The following is an 11,303-nucleotide window of genomic DNA, read 5'->3' as shown; positions in this document are numbered from 1 at the left end:
TCTTTTTTTTTCCTTTTGATTTAATTACAAAATCTTGTAGATTATTTATAGCTAAGAACAAACACAAAAGAAAGCAAATATAAAACAGCTGGTAAAACAAAGTTAACATTTTAACACTTAAGAGCTAATACTGATATTTAAAATACTGCTGTCATTTAACAAATAAGCATAATATAATAGCCACAACAAAAATATAGAAGTACTTTATTATTTAGATCATAGACAAAGCATACTAGTTGGCATGCATAGCACACCCTCTTTCAAATATCCAGATTTTAATTGTTAAACAGCAAAACTATTGTGTTTAAGTTTGCTTAAAGTTTACGTCTGTTGGCAAGTTATCAAGTAATATCATTAAAATCCATTCAGTGCAAAATCTTTACTTTATTAATGTAAATAATAAGAAAACATAAGTAGCAAACAATATTTCAATCCTTGCAGATGTAATAGCTTCTGATTCTGTAAACTAATGTGTTACATTGTTCAAACTTTATTTTTGTGTTGATAAAAACTAAAGTTGAGAAGTAAAAGTCTCGATTCAAACTAAAAACAAACATGAATTCACCATGAAAAACTTGTATGGAAAGACTGAAAAGAGCAAGATATGAAGATGTTTATCTCCACATTTCTGAAGCCACATTGCGATGATGTTGTGGATATGTGTCCCTAAACCTGGCACTGGGGACAAAGCAGATGATAATGAAATGTTATATTAAATCAGAATATTTTCAATCAAATAGATGCATTTAAGAAATAAAAAAGGCTGAAAATTTAGACAGTCTATGAAGCTTTATAACTTTTGCCTATAAGACTTACTAGATATTTGCAGGCAGTGGTTTCTGACCATATTGATCAAGCTTTGGCTCAGATTGTAAAGTGTACTGAAATACAGAAATATAACTACATTAATAGTATGAACCAAAAAATTCTAAGAAATACAAGGCATCTGCAAGCAAGGCCTTTTGGTGAAAAGAATTTATTATCCCAGAATCATAATGTGATCTAACTAATGTTTATTGCAATGTACTAAAGCTAGGAGCTAAATCTTATGGAAAAGTATGGAATTTACAAATGTGTATTGATTCATTTATGTTCTTGTTAAACTCACCTTCCAAGATTTAGTCATGTCTGGTCTAAGATATCTCACTGCATAGCCATCAAAGTGGAAATCTGAAAGAAAGGAATCCAGCCTAATTATATGGGTGGAATCCATAAATAACATAGAAGACTTATTGAATTAGAACACTTTAAAGAGTTTATCAGTCTTGACTCATAAAGAAAATCAAGGCTACAATAAAGTGAGCTGTCCAAGAGATATAGATGTATTCAATACGTTTACAATAATTAATTAAATGACTAAATGTGGATTTAGTTCAAACATATTAAGCATATAGGCTTGTGTTATTATATGTATACGAAACAACCTTTGTGTGACTCTAGACCTGGAAGTTGAATTTGAAATCTTTCTGGTGATTTGTTCAGAAAAACTGACCAGGCCTGACGAGCTTGGCTGTGAAAATAATAACAATGTTCACATACGTTCATTGGACGAGTTAAATAGAATAGTTTGTATAATTAATATGCTCTATACCAGTTGTGCCCATAATTTGGTCCGCGGGTCATATCCGGCAGGTGACGAGATGTTCCCTGCCTCCTCAAAACTTCTGGTGGCAGTGCAACACGAAGATGATCAGTAACAGTAGAGAGTCGGCGACTAGTTGCAGTGATGCAGCCTGTCAAACATGTATCTGAAATGTTTATGTCCCGTAGGCTGAAATAAACATCACTGATCTAGATCTAGTCACATCACATAATATTGAAACTTCGTCTTTCATGTCGACTAATTGATCACAGATATTTTTTTTAAATGTCGAGGCTCGCCGATCAAATATCATACAATGCAAGGGCAGCTCAAGACTTCTTCAAACAACACTCCAAGACTCATCTCTTTTGATTGTGACTCCTTTTTCCCAAAACCCTATGATGTGACGGCCTTTTCCAAATTCAGGTAAGGACTAAGAGGGTTGTGTTAATATGATATTAATATGACTTATGTCTATGGGTAGCTTTTATTTGTTGTGTTATTTGAGTAGTCTCCCCTGATGTCAGCTTGTAATATTTTCGGTCCTACAATGGTAACTTGAAACTTTTGTTCATATTCTAAAGTAGTAAAAGTGTGTTCGTTCACTCTACGTATTATTAATGTTGACAGTTTGTAGTTTGCTCTCCACTGAGCTCAGACAGACCACAATTTAAAAATTCAGACCCCCTAATTCAAAACGTTTTCCTCCGGAGACCCGTCTCTTGCTTTTTACACTACACGTTTATCTGAAAATCGTTTCCCTACCCGGATTCGTTTCTTCCATAGACAGACCCGTTCATTCCATGTCTGCCTCTCATTCTTTTCCTTGGTACTGTTCCTATAGTTCCAACGTTGGCTACTTAGATCTAAATTTTTTTGATTTTAACCTAAAGGCCAAGCTCTTTTTTTTTTTTTTAAGTGCTTTGGATCAACTTAATTTATGTTAACAGCGCTATACAAATTAAATTATTATTATGATGATGATTGGTCGAGTGACTTTTTTTTTCTATTTTGTCTCTCCAGCGACGCCTTTGTAGGCTAGTTAAAAGAATCACGAGTCATTGCACAATGTGCTAAATTAAAGTAAGACTACAATGATCCACTCACTCACTGAATTTTTTAAATTCTAAGTTTGTTTTTAATTCTTGTCTTATATTTAGTTCTTAGTGAGGAGAGGAATGGATCTACATAATTTTGAATAAATAATTTTTTATTTAGGCTAATAATAATTTTTAATAAAAGATGAACAGTGACAAACTATCTAGACTTACACTTAACTTCTTAAGTAGGCCTACCGGTAGACTTAATTCTTCAACAATTTAATGTTGTAGTTTCTTTAACCACCATTTGCGCAATTTACAATGCTGTTGTCTCTATAACAACCATTGGTGCAATTAAACAATGCTACAGCCAATCTACAATTAATACAATAATATCAATAATGTCATTAGTCTAATTCTAAATGACAGGATGATTATGGTAGACCTATATATTGAACTTCTTACGTGAGCTCCTGGGGTGTCGTATAGATTCGATGTAATTGTTTACCAGTTTCAGTGATGTTCTGTTGAATTGGACATATACAGCTTAAAAACAAGCGAATTTTTAGATAATTGAAAATGAGAAAAGAGGCAAAATAAAAGGCAGATATCATGCGCTGTAGGTAACATGTAGCCTATAAACAAAAAAGCAAATAAATTTTAGAGACATGTAAAAAAAAAAATGTGCAGGAATAGGAATATATTATAATCTGTAATAATAAGCGTTTCACAAAACTACATTTCTCTTCAACCTACCAAAGAATGCAGTCTTTGTTGAGGAGGTTTGAACAAAGTGGAATTGGAGTTGGAAAAATCTCCTTAAAAAAAAAAACAGAATACATTAGAGTAGAAGTAGTTTTACTGTACACACGATGGGCAAACAAACAAACAGAAAGGCTGGGGTCTCAGCATGGACGTAGCAAGGGGGCCCGAAATGAAATCCCCCCTGCGGAGAGGGGTATCGGAATTTAGTGACTGATTTTTTGCTCTGATTTTGTTTATTTTAAGTGAGATTTTAACACTAAACCATCACTTGCCCCAGCGTTGCCAAGGGGTCTTGCAGTCAAATCTCCCACTTCAATAAAACAAAACCAAAAAAACAAACAAAACAACAAAAAAAAAGACAAGAATTCAAATTCCAAAAGCATAGCTAAGGAAGATTTCGATTTCAAAACCCCCTCCTAAATTTACGATAAAAATATCCATACATCAGTCACCAGATTCTATAAGCATAGCAAAGAGGGGTTTTGAATTTAAACCCCCTTTCAGCATGGTTTGAAGCTAAAAAATATCTCTTCAATATAAAAAAAAGCAAATTAGGGCCTACACACTCAAAATGCTATGAGCTTAGCAAGAGAGGTTTTGAATTTGAAACCCCCTTCAGCGGGGTTTGATGCTAAAAAATACCTCTTCAATATAAAAAACAAATAATAAACTAAAAATTCTATGAGCATAGCCAAGCCAAGAGGGTTTTGAGTTTAAACCCCCCTCCTCCATAGGTTTTGTTTTTTTTTTGGTTTAAAACCCCTCCTGATGGTTTGGAGTTTAATTATCCCCAAACAGAGAGTTATAAGATTGAAAACCTCTTACTTTAATTTTATTCTGAAGCAAACTACAGTCACCAAATTCTATGAGCGTAGCTATGGGGTTTCTGAATAAAAAAAAAAAAAAAAAAACAACAACCTCCACAGATTTTTTAGTTAAAAATCCCCCCAAAAATGATTTTTACGATAAAACGTCCTTTTAGATATAATATCTAAAACAAACTACAGTCACCTAATTCCAAGAGCGTAGCGAAGAGATGTTACACATTTCTACCAGTGGCTTGGCTCCATTAATAAAGTTCAGTGAATAGGCATCTGCCAAAATCGAAAAAAGACTAAATGTGGCTCAACAGAGATGGCTTAGACGGATTCTAGGAGTCAGTTATAGAGATCGGGTCTCAATCAAGGAAATCCTATGCCAAACTGGGAGTTGACTCCTTAGTAAGGTTGTGACAGAGTTTCGCATAAGGTTTGCGGGACATGTTCTCCGACAAATGAATTACGCATAATAAGAGTTGCGATGACATGTAGGCCATTACGAGGAAAGCGCAAACAGGTACATCCTAGTACAACTTGGTGCCACTTTCATGGAGGTCCTTGGAGCAGGGGGGAAGAGGCTTCAAACATTGCTAGCGAAAGATTTTTGTGAAAGCAGCTTGCCGCCCAATGCGCCGAACGACGCGGGAGGATCAAAGTCAGTAAGAAAAGCACATAAGGTTTTTGATATAAAACTTTTTATTAGCAGGATAATGCACTATAGATACCTCAAAATATGCATTTTGTTGACTTTCAATACTGGATATAGTGCTTGGCGGACGGGCTCCGCCCCGCGCTGGGGGAACTTGCAGAGCTCCCCCAGACCCCCGTGCTGTATATGGCGGGAGTCTGCAATTTTCCCACTAACTTCAAAAGAACCTATTCTATTGTTATAAACCTGGTGGTGGCACAGATGGGGGTAGTGGTGTGAGTGTAGTCAGCCGACGCAAATCGCCCCAGGCCAGCTAGACGAGCGGTCAACCGTGACGAGTTACGACGGTCAGCCGAGACGAGTGTCAATACGACGGTTCTGGAAGGATCGACGCCGTGAACAGAGCTCAAGAGCGTCACGAGACACGAGAGTTGTAGTCATCTGACCACCTAGAAACGCCGAGCGGCGTTCTGTCCGGTTCGAGAAGGCCAGTAGGGACCCTATATAAGAGCGGAGGTGTCGCAGTCAAGACGGTTGAGAAAAGGGGCTCAATACAGCAAGGTTCACGAGAGAAGATTCACGACAGGGGTTCAGAGCCCGGTTCACTACAGTCCGGTCGACTACAGCACAGTTCAGTGTGGTTCAGCGGTGTGGTTCTGTAGAGCATTACGACGGTTCAGTGCGGAGTACTATCAAGTACAGTTGAGACGAACGGCGTCTTGATCTTGGTCTGTGATACGGTGTTATCGGAGAGATATTGGCTGTTATTTATTCAACTATTAAAGTGTTACGTTACTCTGGAGCCCTGAGTTGTCAAGTTCTTTACGTTGGTGGTGTATGGTGCAGCTTGCAGAGAGCCTGGATAGTGAGATTCGTAACACTATGGTACAATAAACGTCTTCCGAAAGAATGAAGGGTTAGAATGCAATAAAGATTAATTATGTACACACAAACATATTTTTGCGCCTCTCTCCCCCGAAATGTGTCCTACATATTAAGTAATATATATCTTAATAACTTTGGGGTAGTTTTTTTAAATCAAGAAAATGAACTTTGATCCAGGTCGGAATGTTACAGGTTTTTTTTTATTTATTTAAAAAAAACGATTTTTTTTTTTAAAGTAAGAGCATGGCGGCACTGGTAGACTGGAACGTATGATCCTCAAAGCGTTTATAGGCTTATATATAATATATAGGCCTAGTTCTAGTTATATATTTAAAGGCTTTATATATATATATATATATATATATATATATATATATATATATATATATATATATATATATATATATATATATATATATGCACACACATGACTAAGTAAAAATATGAATTGTTTCCGTGTGTACGAATGTCTACCGAAGTCAGACATTACTTGCCACTAGACGAAAAGTCTATTAGATGGTACTCACTGGGTCCGCACGTGGTTGTGTTTCTGCTGTGCTCGTCACTCATCTTCTGCAGCGTGTCGTCCATCTCCATACGACGGTAATGAGGCGGGTTGGGATGGAATATGCCGCGTTTGACCGCCGCCAGGGGAACTCGTCTGAATGTGGCGTACTGGTGAGCATAGTTAGGTAGTCTTACAGTGTCCACACGTTGTGGCGCTTCATGGCTGTAGGCCAAAGTAGCCATCGATCTCTGCATTGATAAAAACAAATAATAGTGCATTGCAGGGTTAAATAATAGCTAGTAGCCTAACTGTAACATAAACAAGTGTGAACTAAACGAGCAAAATGTAAAAAAAAAAAAAGGGGGGGGGGAGGGGGGCGCGGAACATTTAAGGGAAGAACTCCACATATATCTCAATATTATAAGATTAATTTCGCTTTTCGATATTATGAGGGTTTTCACAAATAAATACTCACATTCGACCAGAGTAACAACATTAGTAAAATCCCTCAACTTAGAGACACTCCAGGATCGAAGATTTAACACTAAATTAGCATTAACTTAATATACAATACTAAACCATAACCTAGACTTACTTAGACTTAGGTCCTCCCGCGCCTTTCGGCGCATTGGACAGCAAGCTGTCTCCATAAAGATCTGTCATTGGCAATGTCTAAAGCCTCCTCCCACCTGGTGTCCACTGTTCTGAGGTCCTCCATGAAGGTGTGTCGCCAGGTAATACGAGGACGTCCCTGTTTGCGCTTTCCTCGTATTGGCTTCCATGTTGTCGCAACTCTTGGTGTGCGTAATTCATTTTGTCGTAGAACTTGTACCGCAAACCTCATGCGACGCTCTGTCACAACCTCACTAAGTGTTCGACTCCCTGTTCGGCATAGGATTTCCTTGTTTGAGACCCGATCTGTGTAACTGACTCCCAAAATCCATCTCTGCCATTTTTTGTTGAGCGACATTTAGTCTTTTCTCAATTTTGACAGATGACTTCCATGTCTCACATACATATGTAGCAGTTGTAATGACGATTGTGTTGAGAAGGTGTATTTTTGTCTCCAGTAAATTTAATAAAATATTTAAAAACAACAATAACAACAAAAAAAACAAAAAAAAAAAAAATAAACAACAACACACAAACATATAGGCCTACATTTAGGGAAATTTGTTAAATCAAAAGCTAGGATAAATTCATATAAATGTTCTTCTCTTAGTTTCACAAGAACATAAAAAAAGTTGCATGAATCAGCCAGGAAAACCTGTAGGCCCTAACTTAAGCTTAAATTTTAAACTCTAATTAACATAAACGACTATATAACACACACAGATAGTCCTAGGACGTAGCCTAATCATCTTTTTTAATGAACTTGTTATAGTGTATAGGCTAAGTAAATTTTAAGATAAGATTCACATTCTAAAACATAAGATTCATAAAAGTGTCAACGTAGCCTAGAAATAAGGTGAAAACAAAAATATACGTAAAATGAAGATTTCGAGTTGTTAGACTCCTTCATAACAATCTCAATAGCGACCCTCCCCCTTTTTAATAGGCTATATATATATTTACTCCACTTTGTTTTGTCTTTTGACAAGAAAGAAACACTCTTTAAAATTGTTGTTGTTTTTATTTGTAGGTTTATAGCTTTGACTTACCTGTTACAACTTTCGGCACGGTTCTACCCAGACGAACTGCTAATCACTTGACGTACCTTCAGACTAACATACTTATCAAGCTATACCTATAAGGCAGGTCAGCTAATCAATAAACAATAATGGCACGATCGATATCCTTAGTCAGGTACAGTTCATGTGAATATGCAAATTCACTACCGTGCCACTGCCTGAGCTTTCCTAGTCGAGCCTGTCATAGTTAAGGAAACTGATCCAGTTGACTCAACTCTACGAACTCTCCCCTTCCCCCCCCCCCCCCACACACACGCATGATACAAAATTGTCTTTATATATACTGTTTCTTCAGGGAACAGAACCAGGAAAAAGAAGAAGAGACAAAGAGAGGAAGCAATGGGAAGACAACATATAAGAATGGACGGGCCTGTAATTGAAAGAAATTCTATCAAAAGCAAAAGACACAGGGGAAATGGAGAAAGACGGTCAACAGATCTTGAGTGTTGTCCCAGCGGTCCAATAGACTAACGGATAGGTGATGGTGAACATAATATCTAGGCCCATGTTATAATAACATATAATATATACCGGTATAGAGAGAGGAAGAGAGATATAGTAGAGACTCGGGTAAAGAGGTGGTGGTAGAAAGAGAATAAGAGACAGGGAGAGAGAGAGAAAGAGCGAGAGCTAAGACTAAGACTGCTTTATTGAACCTTACGGAAATTTGTTGTGATTACAAGGACTCGTTTCTCATATAAAGACAACACAACAGAAACATACACATAAATACAACAGACAACATGAAGAGTTCATTCAGCGACTACACACAGGTATCTTGGTGCATTTCATGTTCCCTGATCAATGATTGGCGGTGATAGAGTCTGACCGAGTGAGGTACGAACGAGTTTTTGTACCGCTCCGTTCTTGTTTTGATTGACAGCAGTCGCCCACTTCGCGACGACCTGGCGTAGTTCTGATGGAGCGGGTGGCCGTTGTCTTCCAAGATTTTTTCGATTTTTCTTAGGCACGTTTGTTCAAAAAGTTCCTTTAAATGTGGTAATGTTGTGAGTGTAATTTTTGATGCTTTTTTAATGATGTTTTCTAGACGTTGCAACAGTTTAGATGAGGCGTTGCCTTGCCAACAACTTATTCCGTATGTTAGCAGATTTTGTACAGTTGCGCCGTAAAATGTCTCAAGGATCTTCTTGTTTAATTTAAAACTGTTGAGTTTGTATAGAAAAAAGAGTCGCTGGGCTGTTTTCTTTGTCAGAGTTCCAAGGTGGTCTTCCCATGAAAGCTTGTTGTTGATGATAACGCCTAGATATTTATATGCCTTTACTTGTTCTATAGATGTAGTGTTTATTTGCAGTTCACGTATAGTTTGTTTTTTCTTTCTAAAATCTATTATAAGTTCTTTAGTTTTTGTTACATTCAGTTCTAGAAAGTTGTCGGTGCACCAGTTTGTAAACTCTTCTATCGAGCTTCGATACTGAGTTTCGTCTCCTGAAATAAGACCGACTATGGCAGTATCATCAGCGAATTTAATGAGTTTAACTGAGTCATAAATGCTTCTTATGTCATTAGTGTAAAGAGTGTATAGCACAGGAGAAAGTACACAACCTTGTGGAGCACCGTACATAGTACTCGAGTTGACGATTTGGTGTTGTTGACTTTAACATACTGGGGCCGTTGGGTTAAAAAGTTTAGAACCCATGCTTGTAAGTAAGGGCTTACATTTAAGTTACTCAGTTTGTTTATCATTAGATGTGGCTGTATGGTATTGAAAGCCGAGGAGAAATCTACGAAGAGGACTCGTGCGTAGGTTTTGGGTATATCGAGATGCTTATAAAGATGGTCCAAAAGCAATAGAATGGCATCCTCAGCTAGAAGAGAAATAAGGTATAGCGTTATTAGATTTTAGGCCTATCCACATCTATCACATCACACACACACACAAAAGCACGTAGGCCTAAGATGTGCTAAGTAAAGACAACATTATTTTATAGTCTGGTAAGCTAGATAGGCCTACACGTGTTGACACGACACTGTCTTCGACAACACATTCATGAACCCAGTAGGCTACATTCTTCCACTCATTAATACTTCAACGCCAAGTTGAGTTTATCTACCTGTAATCTATAGTGGCGCGATCCAGGACAAAGACTTCTTTTGTTTTCATTATATATGGCGAAACAATACTTCTAGAAACACCAAGACAAACACATAAAAAAGTTCCCACTAACTCTTGAACCAGTTTGGAACTGTTAGGCCTATAGTTACGATGAACTATCACCATTTTAAGAGAAAAAAAAAGGTAACCTCAAGTTTTAGATTCTAGAATGTGATTTGGTAGAATTGTAAACTATTACAGTGACACAAGGTTTTGGGAGTAGATCTAGTCCTAGTCTACTGATTTGGCAGAATGGTAAACTATTACAGTGACACAAAGTTTTGGGAGTAGATCTAGTCCTAGCCTACTGATCTGGCAGAATGGTAAACTATTACAGTGACACAAAGTTTTGGGAGTAGATCTAGTCCTAGCCTATTGATCTGGCAGAATGGTAAACTATTACAGTGACACAAAGTTTTGGGAGTAGATCTAGTCCTAGCCTACTGATCTGGCAGAATGGTAAACTATTACAGTGACACAAAGTTTTGGGAGTAGATCTAGTCCTAGCCTATTGATCTGGCAGAATGGTAAACTATTACAGTGACACAAAGTTTTGGGAGTAGATCTAATCCTAGCCTACTGATCTGGCAGAATGGTTAACTTATACGTGGACACGCTTCCTGGTCTCGCTGTGGAGTGCACATGTCCAGGAAGAGGACGATCAGACATGTTTATGCTGACAGCAAAATGAAACACAATTCAGTGTGAGCGACTAAGTAAAGAGTGGGAATAAGAGAAAACTCGTTATCCTCCAGGGCATATGCACAGCGACATTCCAAAAGGGGGCCCTGCTTTACTAACAAATAAGAAATACGAGGGACTAGTTAGGTTTCTCGGTCTCCGACATTGGACACTCGGTGAAATAAATAAAATGAATGAATGAACACTTAACAGAACACTTCAGACAGTTATTTGAGAACCCTTTCTCCTTCTTTAAATATTGGATAAAACTTTTTGTCTCACCAAAGTTCTCTCTTTTTTTTTTTGTCAGAACGTATCTTCTTTTTCTCTTTCTTAAGATTAAAAAGTTTTAGAGGACTTCACCTCTCTATAGTTATGGAGATCTACATGTTCTGAAAACCACAGCTCAATTCATCCCAACAGGCTCTGACATTGGCGTTCAATGTTCCCCGAGACAAGACCATTCGTTATAGAAGGCCTCAACACAGACCTTCGACGTCACTACCTGTGACGTGGCAACAAGCTATTGGCCTAAATTGCCCACAGGTTCAGTGTTCAGGCCTTCTATGAC

The 11,303-nt window shown here is 37.5% G+C and overlaps 1 protein-coding gene across 2 annotated transcripts; it reads right to left on the bottom strand.

The window, feature by feature from the left end:
* Positions 1-11,055, bottom strand: LOC106061537 (testis, prostate and placenta-expressed protein-like). Of its 2 annotated transcripts, XM_056036470.1 has the most exons (9): positions 11,015-11,055; positions 9,616-9,764; positions 6,267-6,495; positions 3,379-3,440; positions 3,088-3,146; positions 1,425-1,510; positions 1,109-1,170; positions 817-881; positions 1-678 (listed from the first exon to the last, which is right to left on the bottom strand). In XM_056036470.1, exons 2-9 carry the CDS (start codon positions 9,640-9,642, stop codon positions 615-617), a joined length of 654 nt encoding a protein of 217 aa, XP_055892445.1. In that variant the 5' UTR covers positions 9,643-9,764; positions 11,015-11,055; the 3' UTR covers positions 1-614. The 2 variants fall into 2 exon arrangements, with proteins under 2 accessions (XP_055892445.1, XP_013075160.2); XM_013219706.2 differs by lacking the exons at positions 9,616-9,764; positions 11,015-11,055 and adding an exon at positions 7,909-8,162.
* Positions 11,056-11,303: the final 248 nt, after the last annotated feature.

The sequence above is a fragment of the Biomphalaria glabrata genome, chromosome 7 (assembly GCF_947242115.1).
Source record: "Biomphalaria glabrata chromosome 7, xgBioGlab47.1, whole genome shotgun sequence".
Taxonomy (NCBI): domain Eukaryota; kingdom Metazoa; phylum Mollusca; class Gastropoda; family Planorbidae; genus Biomphalaria; species Biomphalaria glabrata.
The sequence above is the reverse complement of the archived record's forward strand: the minus strand, read 5'-3'. Positions and strand labels throughout refer to the sequence as shown.